The 22,935-nt window shown below is 44.4% G+C and overlaps 1 protein-coding gene across 2 annotated transcripts; it reads right to left on the bottom strand.

Moving 5' to 3' along the window:
* Positions 1-72: 72 nt before the first annotated feature.
* On the bottom strand, positions 73-22,914 carry COMMD5 (COMM domain containing 5). Of its 2 annotated transcripts, XM_090059153.1 has the most exons (7): positions 22,728-22,912; positions 18,609-18,769; positions 16,026-16,054; positions 12,499-12,549; positions 7,774-7,869; positions 4,928-5,003; positions 73-333 (listed from the first exon to the last, which is right to left on the bottom strand). In XM_090059153.1, the coding sequence occupies exons 1-7, from the start codon at positions 22,876-22,878 to the stop codon at positions 232-234; spliced, it is 666 nt and encodes a 221-aa protein (XP_089915279.1). In that variant the 5' UTR covers positions 22,879-22,912; the 3' UTR covers positions 73-231. The 2 variants fall into 2 exon arrangements, with proteins under 2 accessions (XP_089915279.1, XP_089915280.1); XM_090059154.1 differs by lacking the exon at positions 12,499-12,549 and having other exon boundaries at positions 22,728-22,914.
* Between the last annotated feature and the right edge of the window lie 21 nt (positions 22,915-22,935).

Raw genomic sequence — 22,935 nt, 5'->3', positions numbered from 1 at the left:
AGTCCTCACAAACAGGGATTATATTACTTTGTATATTTATTTCTGAAGAAGAATAAATCCTGAGACAATAGCTTAGGCTTTTAACACTTTAATTGAAAAATATTTACAGCAACGTTAGAAATGTTAATGTTACAATACAGACATGCAAAATGGTGCTGGTTCTTCATTCTGCAATTCACAATTCTCATTAAGGGTTTCAGACCTGCTCTGTTCATTCACCAGCTGAAAGGTTCAGTCCTGGATTTTCAGAACACTTCTTTTCTCCAAATCATTCATTTCTTTCAGTATTAGAGCAATGTTATACCGTAATTCTTGAAACTTCGCAACTGGCACCTGAAACATAGAAGATTTATATTAGATTTGTAATTCATCTGGTTAAGACATGCATATGGATATAAAAATATTCTAGAACATCAGTCTAATATATACTTTGAAACTGCAGTTTTGCAGGTTTTAAGCAAAGGATCGGAGACTAATACAATTCTACATAACATCTGAATGTTCAAATATGCATTTACCAAATGCTCTGTGGCAACTGGGGAGAGGGGAAAAACACCATCAGGCTCATAGTGAATGCAACATATTCCCAAAAATGGAATGAATCACAGCATCCTATCTTTCCAAGGGACCACACATGGCTGGAAAGCAAAGAAAATGGATAAAGGAAAGGAACAAGACAAGGGGAGTGATAGTACAGAAAGGAGTCTGAGAACTGATTTGGAAAGAGGGTGGGAGTCAGAGTGCTGCTGTGGTTCTTATGCTCTCCCCTCTCAACAACAACACTGCTACTGCACACAGTGCAGAGAGGAAAAACAGCTGGTGAAAAACATTAAGTGTCAAGCCAACCATGGGAATTTTGCTGTAGGAGGTGGAAAATCCTGCAGCAAGTGTGTGTGTGTGTGTGGGGGGGGGGGGGGGGGGGGGGGGGGGGTCTTCCTTTTCTTTTTGGCACAGCTGAAGAATTTCTCCAGACAGCATCAAGATATGCACACAAGCAATGACTCATAGCAAAGAAAGTTCCCAAAACAAGCTACACTAAAGGAAAAGTAAAACGATAGTGAGGCTGTTTGCCTAAACACAATGTACAAAACAGGGGCTGCAGATCTGAAGGGCAGTATCAGCATTCTGCAGAGGATAATCTAAAAGGACCTGAAATGCTGGGACCAAAGTTCCCCAGCTGCTCCTAGTGCACAGGTGATACATGTCCAAATTCCAGACCACAGGAGAGCAGAAGCCTCTTCAACACTCTGGAAGCCTGGAAGAAAACAACTGGCTGGAAGGATGAGAGAGGGAAAGTGAAACAGGTGGCGTGGCAGTAGGCTCTGGACTCTGAAGGACAAGACAGTTTTGTGCCTGGCTAGAGGTGGACCGAAGTGGGAGCCAGGGGGCCTTCTGGACAAGATCCAGTAGTGAAGGTGCATATCGGAACGGATTACAGCAATCATTAATAGCTGAGGGCTCAATCTGAGCAGACAAAGGTGTGACAAGACACCGTGGCAGGAAATTGAAGCTAGACAAATTCAGATAAAAAATAAAGCAGTTTTAACAGCACCTATGATTAATCTTTGCAACTTACTAACAGTTGAGATGGATTCATCATCACTGGAACTGTTTAAGTCAAGGCTGAACGTTTTTCTACGATACGCTCCTGGTCAAACGGGAATTAACTTAGGAACAGCTTATAACTTGTGTGACTGCATGATCACAAGTCCCTTCTGGCTTTCTAATCTCTGAACTGAAAAGAAGGGTTTGTGCTCTTGCTGCTAAATAAAAGGATATTTGTCTCCTGTCCATGACCCAGGCAGGGTAAGCCCATCTCCTGCCAAGTCCACTACCAACACGTGCAAGTCTGGAAGGGCATTTTGCCCAATGCATCTTCTCTGCATAGAGAACACTGGGTGCTCTTAATGGTTTAAGGCTGGAACTTCGCTAATTTTAAGTGGTAAAGAAAAAGAAAGGTAGCTCCCACCCCGGCCTGTGCCTTCATCAGCAGCTTAGAGAAATCAGTGCGGTCAAGCATAGGACCTATTCAAACAATGGCGTGGGTCCTGTTGATAAGTTACAGGACTTCAAGAATTGTACAAGTCTAAGAATTCCAAGTTCGGGAGACCTGAGTTTTGGTTCCAGCTTTGCCACTGACTTGCTGCATGAACCAAAGCTCTCTGTATCTCATTTGATTTATTCAGTGAATAACAATCCTTACCCTAGCTCATCCACAACTGAAAAAAAATGACCAACCATGAGCCAAGCACTATTGCCTTGGTGTGCAGGGGCAGAATACTTGGAAAGCAAGCATGGGGCATTTCTATAGAGCATAGCATGGGAAAATTGAGGCAGTTGCAACATCACAGCAAAATCAGAGCAACTTAAGGACAGCTATGATTAGCCACGGCAGGTGCAAAGAAGAGGAAACCTTGGAAAGAGGCCAGCCTTTGGGATTAGAGCAACAGGAAACACTGCACAGGTCTCTTCACGATAACCCAGCTCTGCCTAGAGGACTGATCTACCCATCACTGTACTCTCCTCCCTGCCAGACTCATGGCAAACATGAGAGGAGACTAATATGCCCAGGTTATCTCAACCAAGAGAGAGAAGCTTCAGAGCCAAATCCAGAAGTGGTGCCTGGCTGCCATGAATGGTCAGCACGTACGTTATTCAGCGTGGACATGTAATGAAACCCATGAGCTAACGCGTACACTACATTGAAACGTGGACACGGCTACCCAGTACTAGGACAAATTCTTGTTTAAGCACTTGGCAAGGCAAAGCACTCCCAAACACCACCCAGGATGGTACAGTACAGAAACACCATTCAACAAAATGGTCAGATGGAAAATTTCTGGTGAAATATGCCCCTTTAGAATTGTTTTTTTGACCACTGCAAGTGTGCACTAACATAGAAGCTAGCTATGAACAGAAGATGTTATACTTTTTAGGTCTAAAAATACTACCAAAGAAAATATCCTTGCACTGAGGTGCACCTAAATTAAAGATGGGAATTCAAAAACTTTCAGATACTGCAATTTTAGTCATTATATCCAGAAGAAATTACATAAGTAAATGAACATGTAAGCTGCCAACAGCTTTCATAAGAGCATCACAAGCAACACCTTCCTGCCTTTCTGCCATCCCCCCACCCAGACAGTCATGACTAAGAAGAGTTCCTTCTATGCATGGAGTCTCCTGTCATGCTTTTGCAGGCTTGGCATGGACACCAGAGGAGGGAGAGGAATATGACACCTAATTTATGACTCTCATGCAGCCTGATTGTAAAAGTGTGACGTTCTTTCCACTTCAGTCACAAGTGCCAAATTCTGCAGCCCCTGCAGCTTTACTGAATCTCTTGGTGTCAACAGATGTGACTTGATAGATAGGTCAATGGACCAAAGGGCTCGTGACTTCTGTTTGCATGCAACATGAGGCATGCAGATTTTAAGACACCACTCCTGGGTGTAATAATCCCTAAAATAAACTGTCTTGATACTCTAGTCCAAAAAAATAAGTTTGCATAAGCAGGACATTCATAGCCAGTTTGCTTGGGTGACTAAGATTTATTTGCCTGCTAGAAAGGCAGTATTTTGATCCAAGACATGACCTGACACACAGATATGGTACCCTGGGCTGGAGAACATCGGCCAGTTACAGAAATGCCAGATGCAGCCAGTTCCACGGGTAGCAGCAGGTAGGACAGGATTCAAAATGAGACAAGTGAGCCCAGCAATCTGCACGCCCAGGGCAGAGCTGGTAGCAGATCTAATTTCCTCTACAGGAGGCCACTATTCTTAAAGAAGTACAAGGCGCTGTATTTGCAACAGCCCCTTTTGATGTCTAATATCAGCTCCAGATGCAGGTCCAAGCCCAGGAACTGAAGAAAGACAGAACCGGTAAGGTTTAGGCCTGCTCCTTTATTCTGGTAGGGGGACATTCAACCCTGTGGAGAGGGTCTCTTCAAAGTCCATGCTCCACTTAAGTCCCAGGCAAACCCTCTTCTGAGAGTTCAGGGCTCTCTGTCTGGGCCTTCTGAATGGAGGTAAACTTTCATCCTTTGTGAAAAGACATCCTCAGTGCTTCCCAGTTTAGCAATAGTTCTGCCTTTCCAAGCAGTTTTATGTTACAGCCTTTTCTGCAAAACAGTTTTTCTTCTAAGCACAGTAAAATCCACACATTTAATCCACTACCTGGAGCATTTCCTTTTCCTCCAGCTTACTACTAATGTATGGACTAATGCCAAAAGCTCTGAATAGTTCAAATGTAACAATGCATTTTTGCCTGGAAAATGCTGAACTATTGTGTGCGCCAGTGTTATTTACAGAGCATGTAGCTTTCTATTGCAAAGGTAAAAAATATGGACAAACTCATGGCATTTTTCAGGCAAGATATTATATACAAAGGTCAGATACTGCCACTGTATCAGCTGAAGTAAAAAGGCTTCAGTTTTCTTGTGGCTTTCCAGTAGCAGGATGTGCACTACAGAGCAAAAAAAAAAATAAGGCTACCTTTGCCATAAAAGGGAAACAGGCATGGTAGCAGGTAGCATGGTCAATACTGCATCAAGTGTTATATAAAACTACCTCAGTAATTTTCCAGCTCTCAAAAACAATCATCATGTCTGAGGGTTAAAGTTGATAATAAAACCATAAAGATTTAATCACATCACATATACAATAGTGTGCTAGAGTGATTGATAGTCTTTTAACAATTTAAGTTTAAAAGCCATGCCCAAAAAACATGACATGAAATAATTTTGGCTTGTGTTTTGTTATATGCTGTGTGTAGTGCAGTGAACTCAGAATATCCTGAAGAAAACAAACCCACAACAATACTTTGTTTATGAAGACTTTAACATTTTTAACAGCAATTCAGCTTTCTAGAGAGAAAGTAGAAGTTGTTGTTTTTTTTTTTAATCCATTAGGTTAACGACACTTACTTCAAAACGATGAGCTTCCCCATTCGAAAGCTTCAGCAGCATTAAAATGGACGGCTGCAATGCACGGGCCAGCGAGCTGAAATTAGGTTTGTTATTAGCATTACTACAATGAATATTTCCAGCAATAAGAGCAACAAGACTACAAGTTAACCATTAAAGCTGTTTGAGATGGATCCCCCCCACCGCACCTCAATAACCAGAATTTATCTCAATCAGAACGTAACTACAGAGTAGGACAGGTGCTGAAGAGCAAAAATGCCACAGAAGAGAATGTTATTGGGTAATAGGTTTGGTAGTGCATCATATTTTATATGAACTAGCCCAAATAATTCAGAGGAACACAGAGTCCTACTGAATTCACTTTAACACTGGAGTAGTAGACTAATGGAACACTTTTATAGGCAAAAGAAAATTTGTTTTAATCGTTACAGATCATAAGGCTAAGCTGACTCAAAATGTAATTCCGCTGATTTCAACAGGCCTGCAGCTATGGGAGAGTGGCCCAAAGCTACTAGAATAAACTATACAGGTAAACAGCCTGGGTCCCATTTTGCTACACAGCACTAAGCCAGCATGCACTACTGCAATAAAGAAATGCATCCACACCTCCTGGACTCTCAATCAAAGTGTAAGTTGGGCCACCAAGTTTGCCCAGAGACCATGCTAAATTTGTGGTTTGCTATTTTATACCAGGGTATAATCAATGGCCACAAGAGGGGAAATAAGTCACCTCTGGGCTGGTTCTGTCGACAGATGCTGCCAAAGCCAGGTCAGGTACTGACAAGCACCAGAGCTGGAAGCAATACCTCTCAGCAGAGGCTGCTGCCAGATGATATAAAAAGATTCCCAAAGGAAGGCTGATTGGAAAGGAAAAGGAAAAGGAAAACAGAGAACAGAAAATACATTATCACAGATTTATTTGGAAAGAGAACTGTCAGGCTGTTACTTGTGGCCCCCAAGGCACTGAGGCAAAGGCTGCAAGTTTTGCTGTCCTATGGAAAAAAAATTCCTGTATGCTGATTCCACAGCAGAGGTTTTTCAGAATGCACCTCAGAACACTGCTTACTTGTTCGTGCCTTATCAGCTTAGCTACAGTTCAGTTTGGCCAGTGGTTTGTGACCAACACCTCTCAGGAGTTTTCTGTACAGCTTGCAAGTAAGGCTGCTTGGATTCAAAACTGCTACATCTATGGGTGCAAGGGATTACCTGGACGAGGCCCCTTCTCTGGTTGAGTTTGGCCAATATTACTCATTTTGGGTTGCTCCAAGAGACCAGACGTGGGTTTGGTGAATAGAGGACAGTGGTGGGACAGTACTGTCTACTGGTGGTAGGCACTAGCATCTCCTCATGAAGGGTAGATGACTAGGTTCTTGGTGATGCCCTACAGGTGTCTAGCTCAAATCATGCTGACTGACTCAGCTGCAGAGTGAGACTGGGAAATCATCATTGAGAAAGTGATGGCCTAGCAGCCGATTTCTCTGAGCCCAACCAGGCTTGGGCTAAACTTGGACATGAGATAGAAATTGAAAAAGCAGTCGCTATCTCTTTCCTGGCTGTAGCTGAAGACGAGGTGTCCATGCTGAGTAAGATCAGCCAGCTGCCTTGGGTGTGGCTAATGATGAGGTGCTGTTCACACGGCCTTGGAGTCCCTAGCAAGAACAGATGGAGCTATTCCAAAATGACTTTCCTCCTGTATATGGGAGAGGACCTTAGGGAATATTTGATTGTTTATCCACCTAAGAGCAAGCTTGCATTCAGTCCTGCAGATGTTTTGCTTGGATGGCTCTCATTTGGTGAGCCAAGTGGGCTTCCTGAAGGAGGGGAACCTGAGCTACAGTGTCAGCACCATGAAAATGATACCAAGTATCCCACTGGAGTAGCTGAATGGATGACCCTACATCTACAGGAGGCAGGAGTTCAAATGACTGGATGAGGTTCAGGGACATGATCAGAAAGAGAGTTGTGCCCTAATGGATGCTAGGGCCACTCAGTGTAAATGAGCATGCAATTTCGGCTAGTATGGAAAGTCTTTCTTTCCCACTTGTGCGTGGTAAAGGGAGCGTAAGAGGAACGGCTACATCTATCCATACCTTTGATACCCTGAGATTCACACAACTGTAATGCCCTCCACTTGAGGCATCACTCTGGCACTAGTCAGAGGATGCAGCCAAACACAGCCTGATTGTTAACAGGACATGCTGAGGGCTTGTCCGTGGTCTTCCTTATAAAAGGACAAAGCACTGGCCTTGAGCTTTGAGGCCTCAAACTGATGGGTTCAGCTTACTGGAGGGACATCCTGTATTGCCTTGCACCATATTACCATAACTGCAGCAAGCTGATGTCCTAGGTCTAGGATGCCCCTAACCTAAAAGAAAAAACTTTATTTTATTTTTGGCTGAGCAGGACCCAGAGTCATTAACCTTTTGCATAGGCTGCAAAGATAATTTTACTTTATGGGTATTTGGGGAGAAGAGAGGGTACAGTTAGCAGCCTGGAAGGACAGCAATGGATTGCAATTTTATGGAGGTCTGGAAGCAAACTAATTACATTTCTTAATGACTATACATTATAAAAATACTGGAAGCGGCCCCAAAGCTTGAGAGGAGTGCTACAAGTATGAACACTTTTGAAACCAAAGTAATTAAAATGAAGCATAAAATTGCAAGGCTACATTAGCAAATAATGCAAACAGAAGCAGCAGAAGCCACATATAAAATCTAATTTGCTTGTTACCTAACCATGCAACTTACTCATAATAGCTCAGTCCTGATAAAATGCTCCAGAACTGGATTTCGAACTGGAACACCATTCCAGATGTCATGTAACTTACTGATTTTTTCCTTTACCTTGTAGATATAGCCACATCCACCCTCCACTGGAAGTCTTTGACTCTTGGCAAACTATTTGCTTGTTTCAGAGTTGTGGTTTCAAGAACAGGACGCCTGAAAGATAAAGCAGAAAAGGACAATTAAAATGCAAATTCCCAACACAAAAATGTAAAGGGAAAATAAAATCCCTCAGTAAGGATGAAGACTGAATGTTTCCACTCTCTGGTCTAACATCATTCACAACAGTCTGAACAAATTCAAGGGTTTTAAAGGGACTGCCTGTTCCACTCAGATTAGACATGAACTTTTTTAAAACCAAGCATTTCTTGACTTGCTGTATGCAATGCCAGGAGCCAGAGGCCACAGTAACATTCTGTTATATGGCCACCAGAAAGACCAGTGTTGAAATCACAGTGGCAATAATGCATGTTTAAAGGGTAAGGTACTGGTAACCAGCTGGGATGCTTTTGCAAATATACCTTTATCTCCATGTGAGGCAGACAGGAAAGGAAAAAAATGTATTCAAGCAGCGAGGCATAAAAATTAAGATGAATCAGCCCCCCTTTGCGCTTTCCTATCAGTAGTCTCACACTGTGCTGCAGTAGCAAAGGGTGCCTAGTGTCAATTAACATCAGGTTTACATAAGGAGGGGATAAGCCTGACATCTGGGCAGTCTGAAGCATGTGGCGGAATGTCATCTATGGGCTCTTGCTTGAGTATGTCAAGTGGATGGGATTTAAATACCTTGTGCAACACTTGCACAGAACAGATTTTATGACTTATGACTATTCTAGTAAGTGAAGGTTTTAGCTTCTTACACGTGGTGTTATGCAGCAGGAGTCTAACTCATTACATCCGAGTTTATTTCTGGAAGAACATGCAGTTGACAGTGATTACACTTCAGATGCATGACAGCCTTTAAAATTTTAATAGCATCTTAAGCTCAGGGTAAGTAAACAAGCCAAATCTGATATGAAGACAAAACGACTCTCCTTTTTTAGATGCAGAGAAACATCTTGAGAACGAGGTCATTCCATGGGACTGCTGGAGAGCTAGTGTGGATTTTTTGTTACCTACTCTTCCCCCCTGGAACGCCACAAACTCCTTGTGCCTATGGAAGTTATTTACAGGCCATTTCAAGGCTACTGCAGCAGAGGGGGTGGATAAAGATTGGCACATCTTTTATCCATGGCATTAGACAATCTAATTACAGACTTCATTTCAGGAGGGAATCCTCTATTCACAAACAAGGCTCTGGATGCACCGTCTATCCTCGGATGCACATGTGCAGTTTGAATGATGTCTGCTCATAATTTGCCCAAATAAATTACCTATCAGATAGAGGTGGATAATAGTGACAGGCCTAAGTCTGTAGAGCAAGTACTGTAACGAGGAAGGAATTTGCCACTTTTTCCCCCTTCTCCAAAATGAGACACACCCTTCATGCCTGGACAAAAGCAAGGCAGAGAAAATAGTTCAGCTGGCTCTTACCCATGTTCAGCTTGTGAAAAGGAAGTAGGTCAACACAGCTGGGTGCAACAAAGAGGAGTCAGAGCCTAGAAATAGTCATCGCAGGATTAAATAAAAGGGATGGGCTTTCTCTCAGCAGTGACTGCTGCAGGGAATTGTCTAGTTGGGGAGAATACCTCAAAAATAGTCATGCTGCTAATCCTTTCCTCCTTTTCGAATACAATTCAGTCAGCTAAGGATCTCTCAATCAGTCATGCAGTAGCAGCTTGAAGAGAGAGGGAATGATGAGTGCTAGTAAGGGCATAATGCGAACCAAAGTAGTCCAGAAGTCTTGGAAATTTCAACCCAAGTTCAGAGCTTTAGCTTTGTCCTGGACTGCCAGAACCTTACTTGCCACCCTACAGCCAGCAGTTGGGATGGGTCCTACTAACTATAAATTAATCCTGCAACTCTGTCTCAATTTCTATTGATGCCCTCAGCTTCTCCCTCCCATGACAACTGCAGCTGGAATAGAAAAGCAGATGTGTTAAGAACCACAGCAAAGGTGACAGAACACACACAGCAGCCAAAGGGAAAAGGAATGGAGCTTCAGCAAGGATACAGAAATCAGAGTTTGCAAAGGCTGCTAATCAAGGCACCTTTAACTTCAGAGAGACTTCATGGGTCCTAGTGGGGCTCCTGTTTCCATAACTGAGTTAGACAGATATAATTTTGGCAGGAAGTATGCATCAACAACCCCAAGCACTTTCAGCTCACAATGCTGATCACAGAAACTACTGGGAGCATATCAGTGAGGCAGCCCAGTGCAAACTGGAACACACCATATCATACTTGGGACATCATGCACAAGCACACAAAGGAGCCATCAGTGCCTGTCAACCATGCCAGGTAGTGCCATGCTAGGCCACGTGTGCTACCCCCTGAGTTGCAAGTAGCACAGCCACGTTCATACAGAGCAGTGCTTGGGCTAGTAAGTGCTGTCTCCCAAACTGCTCACGGCACAGTGCTAGGGTGGCTACACAGGTGTCAGTTTAAGAGGCAAGATGGGCAGAGCAACAGCATGATAAGTTAGAAGCACAGGTCTCCTGACTCCAGCCACATCATAGTAGTACAGCAGGGGAATGTCTGATATGAATTTCAAATGTTAGATGTAGTGACTAGCCCATCAAGGTAAATATTAATAAACAGCAACTTCTGGACAGCTCATTCAGGACATGGCACTCAGGCATACCACGTATACAAAGCCTGGTTTGGACTATGCTCTTGTATGAGAGCGCCTAATCACAGCATGGCAACCCTTGGCTCAGATACAAGACTACATGATGCACCCTAAGCTATGACCTCACACTTCAGTGCCTGGATAAAAATGAAACAGTGCTACTTTTGCTACAAACATCAGAAGATGAAGAAACTATGCCAAGCCCTCTCAAAAGCAGTTTTCTTGAAGTTTATCTGAGAGTGTCAGTCCAATGTGATATGCTCTTTTCCCTGCTTCATCTACGCAGCTTGAAGCTATAGGTGCAAAAAGAGAATTTTTCAAATTCTTAGAAGTTTTGGAACTGCCACTGCATGTGCAAAATTGTGAGAGCAAGGCAAGAGGCCTCAGGAAGACAGTTCAACCAAAATAGATTCCTCTAAAGGATCTAGTTCAGACCAAATATCAACCAAAAATCTGATACTTTTCTCCCTATTGAGGCCATTCCCACTGAAGTGTCTTGCACACATTTGCAATTCAGTAAGAATACACAGAACTCAGCAGTAGATTTGCCTAGGCATCATACAAGGTCTGAGAAGTCCCTTCCCCTGTTCTAGGTAGTTAAAAGCTACGCTCTCCAATGCAATGGGAGAAGGTAAAGAGCATGTAGCTAGGCATATGGTGCAACGCCTCCTCTCCTGCAACTTTTCACCTCTAACATAGCATTGTTCAGGCAGCAATCTGAAGCCAGGAAGAGACAACTAAGGTTTATTCCTGCTCTTAAGAAGTCCTTACTTTGAGCTCAGAGCCTAAAGGAAAAAAAAAATCAATATTTTAAGAGAAAACAAAAAATGTCAGTGGCTCTGGAAATGCAGCTGTCCACAGTTCTTATAGAGAAGATCACATATGCAAGTTCAGGCCATTTACAAGTACTGGGAGATGTTATGTGAGAGGAAAGCTGAGGAGATCTGTCTGGGAGAAAGGACCCCCCACCCCTGCAAGGGGGACAGCAAACACAGGTTGCTGAAATCCTTGATTTGATGTAACACATTAAGTTATTAAGCTACTGTATGCATTCTGACTACCATAATGCCAGCTGCTAACCCTTCACAGCATCCTTAAATCATCTGGTTTGGCTTCTCAGGCCAACTTTATAAAAAAGCATGATGGCTGATCATCTCCTAGAAAAGCTTCTAACAACTGCAGCATGCAACACAGGATATGTAGGCAGATGGTGAATGGAATAAGCTAACACTGTCTGTACAATGTAAGGGACAGCATGTCAAGAGTATTAATGTTTAACTCTTGCTTTGTGGAGGAGGAAAACCTACAGGTGGAAAATGCTGTACAAAAACTATCCTGACCCCCATTGTACACTTAGGGAAGCTAAGGTACAAAACTAAAAACATTTGGGGGGTTTTCAAAGGAACTAATGGTCTCTACTCTACCTAACAGCTAAGATTTGGAAATTTGTCATCTGGTCTCAGTTATAGATAATACTAGCTGTATTTTTAAGGTAGCAAAGGAGATTTAACTACACCTCTCCCATTAAAGCAGGGGGCCAGATTGTGGCTAAATCTTCTGAAATGCTTTGAAAATCCTTTTGAATTAAAATCATTATTTTTAATTTTGCTACAGACATGTGTGCTCCTCACTAACCAGCCACAGAAGTAAAGGCAACCTCTGAAATCCACAGAACTTATAACGTAAATGATAGGTACTGTCTAAATCTTATCATATTGAACAAAAGAGGGACGGACTAGAGAGATGGAAAACTGAAACAGGAGTCAGGAGTTCTAAAAAATTCTACACGCATAGGTATTTCTGTATTTGGACTGCTGCTGTCTGTGGGATATCACTGAATGTTGCTGCAGAAGGATTTAAATATGACAAGGAAAGCTGCTTTCTGCAGAGCCATTAACAAACATAAGCAGTTACTTTAAGCGGAGTCTGTTACAGAGTTAAAACTCTGACCCTACTGAAAATTTTTGCCATTGACTTCACCAGGGATCCGGCTTTAGTCACACACCTTTAGGCCTTTGATCAGAGGATACAAGTGGATTTACAAAAATACTAACCTGTTACCAAAGACTACGCTGGCAAAGTCTGCGATGAAATCATCTGGTATCCTTAAAGAAAAGGTCAGTAGCATGAGATAAATACTTAAGTGTTCTACAACCAGAGATACACTCTCCTCTCTCTTCAAAATCATTTAATTAATATTTTCTTTGGATTGGAATTGCCAAAAGTTCTGAAGTAAATCATTTATAGTTTGGTTTACTCCCACTGAAAGGAACCCTTCCATCACAATTCCACCACCTTTCCTCCCCAGGGCCTTCAGAAACCTGTTCCAACTTGCCCTTCTACTTTGGACAGCCTTAGTCAATACAGCAGACTGGCTAAATACTGCACATAAGAATTTCAAAGGTGCTTAACATTTGCTTAACTCTTCTACAGAGTTGAGCAATGCCTTTAACAGGAGCAGGACTAGCCCAAAACCAGGTGCTTTAAAAATCCAAACCAACACCTCTTTTCAATGTCACTTCCATCTTAGAATGAAAAAAAAGAAAGAATTACAAAGAAGGGCACCTAAAAAAACCAAATGGAATCTCTGAGACTGGGTCAGAGCACTTAAAAATATGCATATTCATGGGGAGCAAGGCAGTAATCATTTGCACAATGGCTTGATACAGGGCTACCTACTGCAGAAGATCAAAGCAAACAGGAAACGTTCCAACTCTCAGATTTGGTGTCTGCAGAGGTAAAGATAAGGCAAATGTTTATAAGCAACTTTCCCAGAGTGGGAAGATGGCCCTCAGCTTGGAATGTAATGGAAAAGGTGAGTTTAAAACGACTTCTTAAAGGAGACACAGGAGAAGGCTGATTTATACTAGCAGGCAGGCCACTGTGGGCAAATGGGGCAAGACGGAAGAGGGTGGAATGAGAAACGGTTTTTTTTGGTTTGGCTGGATGTACACTTTTTCTCTCCTATGACCCCCACAATGCAAACACTGCCTGTTGATCTGTGCAGGCACTGCATGCCTTACATCTCAGTGAGAAACAAGGACACTTACTACAACCCCCTTCTTCCAGCTGTTTCTCCACAAGGGGCCCTAGTAGTATTTCTCAGAGCATTGAGTAGTCCTCACAAACACAAGAATGCCATCAGAGCCATGCCACCTTTGCAGTTGCATTCTTTCTGCAATATAACTCATTGTTTTAATGAGAACCACTGGCCTATGAACTCCAGCACTGGATCAAGCAGCTTGCATGCTTCTTCAGTCACAGGCTGAATAACTCGGTCCAACAGCACATAGGCAGAGATGAAGACAGTGATCATTTTTCAAACCAACTGATGAAAAACAATGCATGGAGGAGGAACTGACAGACAGCGGGAGACTGTGAGGACGCCTTTATCCCATGTTCCCAGACTGCCTGCCAGCTTGCACACAAGAACCTTCCCTGCCTCACTCCCACTGATGCAGCAGCCTCCGTTCCTGCCAAGCAAAACTGATAGAAAAACTGAGACGGCTACTGTCCCCGCTGCAAAAACCATATATGTTTGGCGTGCTGATACTGCATGACCACCAAGGAAGCCACCAGCAGCAACACAATGAGCTGTAAGTTGGCTCGCTGACCCTGCTGCCTCCTCCAGTAGAAGTGCTGAGGCCAGGACCAGCTGTAAGGGCCTAAAGAGCATGAAGCCAGCTGCTGACCTACTCAGTTTCAAGACCTTTGCTTGTCTGTTTCCAGCTAAAACACTCTTCAGCCTCACTGCAGGGAAACAAACTTCTCAGTCAAATACAGGTCTTCCTCATGTATATAATCCTGCTGCTATTGGAAAATCTTGGCTCAGTGCCCCAAGAGTCAGTGCAGATGGAGAAATTTCTGAGTGCCCATGAAAGCACATAGGCAATTTGTCTCTTGGCCAGGTACGCAGGGAATGCCATTCCCATGCCAATCAATCAGAGGCGTGCAAAGAGCTAGCATGCTTGAAACATGCTTGTGAGCTGAACAAAGCTATTTGCGCAGTTTAAAAAAGAAAACAAACTGTCTTCATGGTGAGCAGCAACAGCTTTCAGAAAAAAAATCATTCATCATTCGGAAAGTGCTAGGACTGAGCTGGTCCAAGCTTATTAGAATTACAGGAAGGTGCCAGAGATTAACAAGCAGCATCAGTTTCAAGGTCTGAGGGTAGCATAAAGGAACAGACAGGCGTATATCTAAGGCTCTGCCAACCAGATTAACAGCAGCAACAAGATACGTGTATCACTATTCTTGTGCTTTTCTGGAACGAGAGGCTTGGGCTGAGTCACAAAGACCTTCCTGTTGTTAACAACATGATTAAACTGTTAGTGGGAGGAAAAGCACAAGGAGGCGGCAGGAGCAGCATGGAGAGAGCAGAGGCCTGGAAGTCAGTACCCCTTGATCCTTCCTGATTCTGAGACTGAATTATGATATGCAGGAAGGTTTCACAGAGGGAGGCCTTCAATAGAGGAGAAGGCACTTTCATTATTATTGTTTTGACACAATGAATGCACTCACTGCATAAAATAAAGAAGAAAAGAATCTCATTCTGTGCTGCCTGACACAGCAGACAATCCAGGACTGGAAAGTCAAATATCACCAGAGTGCAGAGCTTTGTATTTTTCTTTTTTTTTTTAAAAAAAGGACCTATTGAAATGTCCAAAGGAGCAAGGGCTACAAGTTGGTCTTGATGAAAAGGTCCCAAGCACAGAGTGGCATGGAGATGACAGAGGGCTGGGAGCTTAAAAGATACACTTGAGGGATAGACTGGAGGCTAGATGAGATCTTCGAGGTAGGTAGGACTCCAGTGGCCAAGCTGGGATTGTTGGCAGTTAGATGCTAGAAAGGCCAGAGATCGAAGTGCTGAGTGAACATCTGTAAAGCACCGAAGACCAAGGCACAACATAGTAGCACAAAATATAGGTATAAAAAACAGAGCATAGCTTGCATTTTCTCTTATTCCTCTACATTGCCATACTCAGCAACTAAACACAGAGATTACTGTGCTGTGAGAACTAGCTTCTAGGGCCTGACCTATACAGAGATACTACTCTGAATAGGCCAGTGCAGATTTTGGTTAAGTCTTTGTGACAAGCATTATGCTTTGCTGGCTAATTAGCACAAGCAATCGCAGGCAGATAATGCGCAGGATTTCACGAGTGTTATACCATTGTCCTTTCAAACAAACAAACAAAAAAAAGTAGGCCAGCTCCTCAGCTCCTGAATCAGTGTCATCATCTTACCAAACATACAAACAAAAAAGTTAACCTACATGGAAAGGTGGTGACATTTTGGGGTTGGTCACAATTGCATAACCTACACTGAAGACTAAATCACTCTGTCTGCCCAGCACGTGAAATTAACTGCACGAGATCAGTGCCAGATCACAGCTTGCTTACGCAACATCTGATTATTTCTCTTGGCTTTTTATGACCTCACTGGGAAAAATATTATATGCAAATTACATACAATGTGTGTATAAACATGGACAAAGTTGATGACAGCAGTGTGTTTTGCTTTAGGAAAGCAGGTATAAGAATAATTACAGGAAACAAAATAGGTGAATAAATGGACGAACCTGAGATCCTTCAGATCTTCCTTAAAAACCTGTAAAGATGAAGAATGAGCCATGTTATACCAGGTGGAACTGAAAACTGATTAACTGTTAACATTTTTACCAGAACAAAAAGGTTTACTTGCTTACTAGCTCTCCCAAAAATTGTATCAGGACAGAAACAGTGGAAAGGATGCTGACTGGATAGGATTTTTAGACACGCCTAAGCAAGTTAGCAGCACAAATCAACTTTCTGTGAAACTTCTGTTCTTAGACCACTTGGAAACTTTTGAAGACTTCACCTTTTAGTTTTAAGGCCTGCCTCTTTCCTTCTCTATTAGCTAGTTAATAATGCTCCTTTTGGAGTAATTATGTGCTCCTTTTCTTGCAGCCACTTTTGTGGCCTGTGTTTACAGTGAGACCAAAACAGTGGTAGCAAAAAATAAGCTCTTAATACTGAAAGCATAACCACATTACAATCACAATGATAGGTCACTTTCTGGTGTTGGTTGTGGACAGATAAAAAGAACCTGCAGATAACAGGGTACCAGACAGCTAATACAGGCAGCAGGGCTGTGTGAGGCTTTGGACAGAGCTTTGGATCCGGAAAAGCTTCAGACACTTTGGGGTCTGAAGCAGCGCATCTTGGTGAAAGCACTGGCCTCATTAGGCTTCCCGAAGCAGTTCAGAGCTCCTGAAGAGATTCGGAGCTGCCTCGGAGATCCCACCATAGGGTATAATGGGGAAACAATAAAATATCTATAACTTTGGTGGTTTTTGTCCGATTTGCATGAAATTTTCAGGGTTGGTAGACTCTGCAGAGAGGATGAAGCCTGCCAAGTTTCAAGAAGATTGGTGCAGGGGTTTGGGGGGAACAGCACCCCAAATTCTTGAAAGCAAAATTCATGTCACATCTAGGTGTTAAAGCATAGCGGGGTGAAAACTGCAGGGGTGGTGGCTCCTACTGAGGCCACAAAGCCTGCCAAGTTTCAAGAAAGTCGGTGCAGGAGTTTGGGGGGAACTGCCCCTCAAACTGGGGAAAAGCAAAACTGGTGCCATGGGTACTTGTGGGACTGACTGTGTCTGGCTTGGGGTGGGAAGGGAGACACTGCTGCAGGCCTGGCTGCTAAGCTGCTGTGTCCCCAGTTACCGAGCAATCAGTCATGATTCACTCAGGGACCAGCTCAATACACAGGACCTAGCTAATGTAGCCAGTTAATTGCCGTCAATTAGCACCTACAAAACCAGGCTAAGGAGAGGAAAGAATCAATACAGACAACCAACTGCCCCAAGACACAGTCTTCCCATGAGTTCTGTCTGTCAGCAGCTAGGGGTGCAGGGCCCCTGCACCCATCTCCTTGACAGCTGGCAGTTGTCATGGCCTCAGCAGGGGCCACTATCCCTGCAGCTGTCACCCTGCTGCACCTTAGCACACACACTGTCACCCATGACATGAGTTTTGCTTGTCCACAGCTTGGGGTGCAGTTTCCCCCAAATCCCTGCGCTGATCTCCTTGAAACATGGCAGGCTTTGTGGCCTCAGTAAGAGCTACCAGCCCTGAAGTTTTGAACACCCTGGGTTGTAGCACACAGCCGTGACTTGAGTTTGGCTTTCGCGAATTTGGGGTATAATTCCCCCCAAACCCCTGCACTGATCTCCTTGAAACTTTGCAGGTTTCATGCTCTCAGCAGAGGCTACCAATCCTGTACATTTCATCCAAATCAGACAAAAAACCAAAAAAGTTATAGATATTTCATTGATTTCCCTGTTGTACCCTATGGCCGGATCTCCAAGGCGGCTCCGAAGCTTTGGAGCTACTTCAGTGGGATCAAGGTGGAAACCTGGTCTGGAGCTCTGGATCGGATCAAGGCCATCTGAAGCAGCTGGATCTGAAGCCAGATCGGATCGCTGCTGACTCACACAGGCCTAATAGGCAGCACATTAAATCAGAAAACAACACATAAGAAAAGGCAAAACTTAAGTTAAAAGCTACAGAAGAGAATGGAAATAAACCAACAAGGTGATAAAGAATAATGGTAGGAACAAGGCAGGGAGAATTGTTCAAACTGACAGAGGGAATCTGTGGCAGAACCAAGAACAGACAGCGCCTGTATCTGATGCTTCTTGCTGCAGTAGGATCAGCCTTCCTACAAAGAAAGGAAAAGCAAACTGGCAGCACAGTTTGGCATATATTTAGTGGATATAAATGATTATTGAGAAGCAGAGAAAACAGATGCCAGGAGAAAGTAAAAATTAAAACCAAAAGGAAGTGAGAGGCTGCCATACAACAGAGCAAAAGAGATAAGCACAATGACAGCACCATAATGCAAGATATTAAAGTAGAAAACAACACGCATAAATCTTTCCCATAACCTAAATGCTGTGCTGCAAGAGCAGCTGATAAATCCAGACTTCTTTCAGGGCTTTTTAAAAAAAAATAGAATGACAAGATACAGATCAGCAACAGTAAATGCATTCCTAGCAGTGTTCCTCCTACCTACTTCCACCTTTGCAAGCTAAGTCCCCCTGCTTATGAGTTTATACAGTAATTCACAAGTGACATAACCTGAACTTGCCAAATACTTACCAAGTACTCTTAGTACTTACTTCTTGTTTGAAAGTTGGTAGAGGAAGGCGCAAGGCTTCTCTGAGGAGCGTGTATATGCCTGAGATGAGGACAGCAAGCTGCTGTTCTGACAAATCGGCATTTTCTGCAATCCTCCGCACAGAGTCTTTGCAATCATTTCCTTCCAGTGCACTTACAGTTACTGCAACAAACAAATGAACAGGAAACTCCTTTAAAGAGGGGAAAACTCTGGGAGTGGGAATAAGTACAAATACTGTCTGAAATTTGGTTTGGATGAGAAGGCTGGCCTTTATCCCCTCTGCTATTAAGTTATTACTCTTAGGCTTTGCAAGCATAAGTCATCATCTGGTGGGTCAGTCTGACCTCAGTGCTTTGCAAAGGCAGCTCAGGCCGATCATGTAGGAGGAGCATTTTAGAAAGGAGTTGTCACATATGCGGTGGGAAAGGATGGTTACTCAAGGAACTGGAGAAGGGTTGCAGAGATTTTACTGCTAGCTGGTTAGCTTAGACTTGACTGAGGGTGTAGTGACTGCCAAGTCACTCGCATCCTGTGGCTTATCCCCAGCTCATGTTTCCTTGGGAGTGGGACTGAGAGAACTAACTTGCTTTTCATCAGCATTCTGATAGGATTGGGTCACAAATGATACCCTTGTTGCAATCTCAGTGGAGTCTAAAGACTGAATAGGGGAAGAGCAAGGTAAAATTTTGCCTCTTCAGCTCTGTCAATACCAAGTACATTTCCAGAGCAGTCTGTACTACTGCTAGGCTGCATCAGAGACACTGGTATCTGGACTGTAATTATTTTTCCACATTTCATGTATATTTTTTCTGCCTCTCCTGTAGGCCTCTTTCCTGCATTGTGTAATGTATGGGTAGGTTTTTGCAACCGCATGACACGCCACTGGGAAAGATAAATGTCTGCCCACATGGATCCGGTTGCAGGATCAGGGCCTTAAATTAGAGACTTATAATGCTCCAGATAGAGGCTTCTGAATAAAACATGAAACAGTAAAAATGGTGAGGAGACATTACTGAATCTTAAGACTGGGACCATGGTAAGGTAAAAAAAAAAAAAAAAAAAGAAAGTTTAAATTGAGCTGCCACCCTCTCTCATGGTATTAAATGGATTCCACTCGCCACTAGCTGCTATTCCTGGATAAATATACTTCCTTTTCTACGCTTTTAAGTGTACTTTAATCACAATGAAAGTTTCCAGGTCAGAGCTGGAGAGTGACATTTTCCACATTTATCTGCAGGATAAATCTGATACAGATTTGCCAGCACCTCTAAAAGGTTTCCCACAATGCCTGAAAACAACTTAGCCCTAATGACTGCCTGTAAGAGAGAAAGGGGAAGATGCTCCTTTTCCTGAAGTAGCTTAGAAAGATTTCTTATTCACACTAATAGCAAAGGTGTCTCTTGTGATATCATCTCTCCTAACCTACATGCATGTCTAGATTAGGAAAATAAAACGAGTCTTAAGATGTGTTATCTGCCTGTGATCAAGCAAGCATGTTTTTAAAGCCCAGCTTGTCCAATCTAGAAATGAAACACCTTGTTCCAAAAATTTGTCAGTCACAGCAAGAGCTAATATTTTAAAACAACACAGCCTGTTTTCCTCCTCTAGATATGGTCTAGGAATTGATCTGAGGCCAAACAGACAGCAATTAATCTAACAAATAATGATATGCAAACGAGTCATCCAACAAGCAAAAAACTGCTTTTCCCAGTGCTGAACGGTGTGACCTTTTGTCTTCAAATGTTCTCTTTTATAACATATAGTGCACTAGCCAAGAATGCATACCCAGTGAGTCAGGGGTCATATGTCCTTCCTGTGTGCTCGCAGAGAAATTAATTATTCAACAGGCCTTGTAATACCACTAGGAAGATAACCCCCAAGACTCTGATGTGTGAGTTGTCTACAGATTTGTCATGCGGAGGTTAACCATGCTACTCAGCACAATACATTTGAAAACCTACTGTGCCTTTATGAGCTGCCAATCGTTTGACAGAACTGCGGCTTGCAGAACATAGCAGCTTTTCATATGCCAGCCAAAGCCAGAGGTGGTTCGGGGAGACTCATGCTTGCTCTGCTCATTTCCCAACTGCTTGCTTTCACTGCTTGTACGTGGAGATACACCAGCAGTCTAGGAAGCATCGGGAGGCTGTCTACACCATTTCATTTCAAGGTTCTTTGAAAGATTGTTTGCTTGCTCCCCCTGCAGTAGAAAGGATTCATTGCAGATTGGATGCACCATTAAATCTTTACCACTGCTGCATGTAGCATTATAACAGGCTGCCTAAAACCCACTCCTGTTCCCTGCCTATATGTGCTATCCAGCACAGCGCCCCCTTACCACAGGAGGAAAGTAGCAGGTGACAGACTGGCAGGTGCAAAACCACCACCTGCTATATGGACATCAACCAGCGCCCTGTCATCTCTCATTGAGAAATAGTTTTTGTCCTCTTTTTGACCACACCAGAACCAACCACAACTACCTCGTGGCAAAAAGAATGGGAGAAACGAGGGGATGAAGCTGTTGAATGGAGTTGGCAAGGAATTTCTCCCCATGCGGAGTTAGTATCTGGCTCCAACTACAAATTGCACACATGGCAGAGCCTGAAAAGATTGAGAGCGGTTCTTAGAAGACACAACTTTCTCATGAAATCACGGGGCCTCTACACAACTGATGAACGTGTTTGACAGGAAAAGCAAACCACGGATCATCTTCTGATGCCCTGATACCATAACATACCCCCCCCCAAGATTTCGCAACACCAACATGAGAAGCAGTGTCCTGGGCAGAATATTGGGAACAGACCATTATAGAAAGGTTGGGTTGGAGACACAAGGAAGAAGACTGCTGCTCAACCAGAGTGGGAGTTCAGGGAGGGCAGCTTAGTCAGTTCAAGTGCATAACCACAAGGCTGAGAAAAGTCACATACTTGCCCTGAGTATGCACATACCAACGTGCTTCAGGACTTGGCATTGTGGGATTGGCAGCCCTGAAACTACCCAGCTGCCTCATGCAAGCTGCTGCTAGTTAGCTTGGGTGCTGGTATGACACAGCCAGTTTCACAGCTGCTAACACAGGGTCCCTGCAAGCAAAGCCTAAGTTACACCCTGGGGAATTATGCAATTATTATGTGCCCGTGCAATTTTGTGCAAAAAGGGATGACCATGCATAACTGCATAATTCTGTATAATTTAACCACAGTGGGCTCTGTGCTTCCACCTCCATGATGTGGAGGCACAGAGCTGCGTGGCTGGACAGTAGGGAGGGGAGCTCCTGCCTGCAGGAGAGCAGGGTGGGCATGGAGCTTGTGGAGGGCATGGGGGGATGTGTGGGGCTGGGGGGTTTGTGGGTTGGCATGAATGTGTGTGGGGCTGGGCATGGGGTTTTTGGGTGGGTATGGAGGAATGTGTGGGTGGGTGTGGGGGTTTCTGGCTGGGTGTGGGGGGATGTGTAGGTGGGCATGGGGGATGGTGGGGTTTGTGGGTGGGCATGGGTGTGCGTGTGTGGCTGGGCATGGGGTTTGTGGGTGGGTGTGGGGGGATATGTGGGTGGGCACTGGTGTGTGTGTGTGTGTGTGGTTGGCCAGGGGGTTGGGGGGGGATGTGGAGGAATGTGTGGGTGTGGGGGGTTTGTGGGTGGCCATGGGTGTGTATGTGGGTGGGTGCAGGGTTTGTGGGTGGGTGTGGGCCGTGCACCATTGGGCCGGGCCGGCCGGCTCAGGGTTTCCAGCGCTCCAGCATGAAGCCGCATGGGGAGGCCCGGAGCCCACCCAGCTCCACAACACGCAGCTCCTGGCAGGAGGCCCCTTGCGGAGGGCTGGCCTGGTCCAGCCTGATGGTGCGTGGACCTGGAGCCGCACACCATGGGGCTTGGCTGGACCCCCCATGCAGAGGCGCTGAAGCTGCCCGGCCCGATGGTTCACAGCTTCTGATCCACACGCCATCCCCACGCATCCCCCAGTCACGCACCCGCACAACCATACAATGTGCCTCCACACATTTCTAAAAAAAATGTTCACGGAGTGTTATATTTGGTTTAATTCGTAATAAACAAACACGGTTTTGCACAGCGGTGACTGCTCCTGGGCTGGCTGCCCCGTGGGAGGGGACGGGGAGCCCGTACCTGCAAGCAGCCGGCGGAAGATGTCCCGGTCCAGCTGGCGAAGGCTGCGAGCCATGGCCCCCACGGCAGCAGGCAACCGCGCTCCCAGGAAGCCGCCGCCGAGGTCGCCGTCACGGGAGGAAAGCGGCGCCGCTTTGCCCGCAGCCGCCATGTTGGGGCGGGGGGGACGAGGGGAGGTCCCATGAGCCCGCTCGCGGGGCTGGGCACT

This window comes from Crocodylus siamensis, chromosome 8 (assembly GCF_052110815.1).
Source record: "Crocodylus siamensis isolate JL-2025a chromosome 8, ASM5211081v1, whole genome shotgun sequence".
In the NCBI taxonomy this organism is placed as follows: Eukaryota; Metazoa; Chordata; order Crocodylia; family Crocodylidae; genus Crocodylus; species Crocodylus siamensis.
The sequence above is the reverse complement of the archived record's forward strand: the minus strand, read 5'-3'. Positions and strand labels throughout refer to the sequence as shown.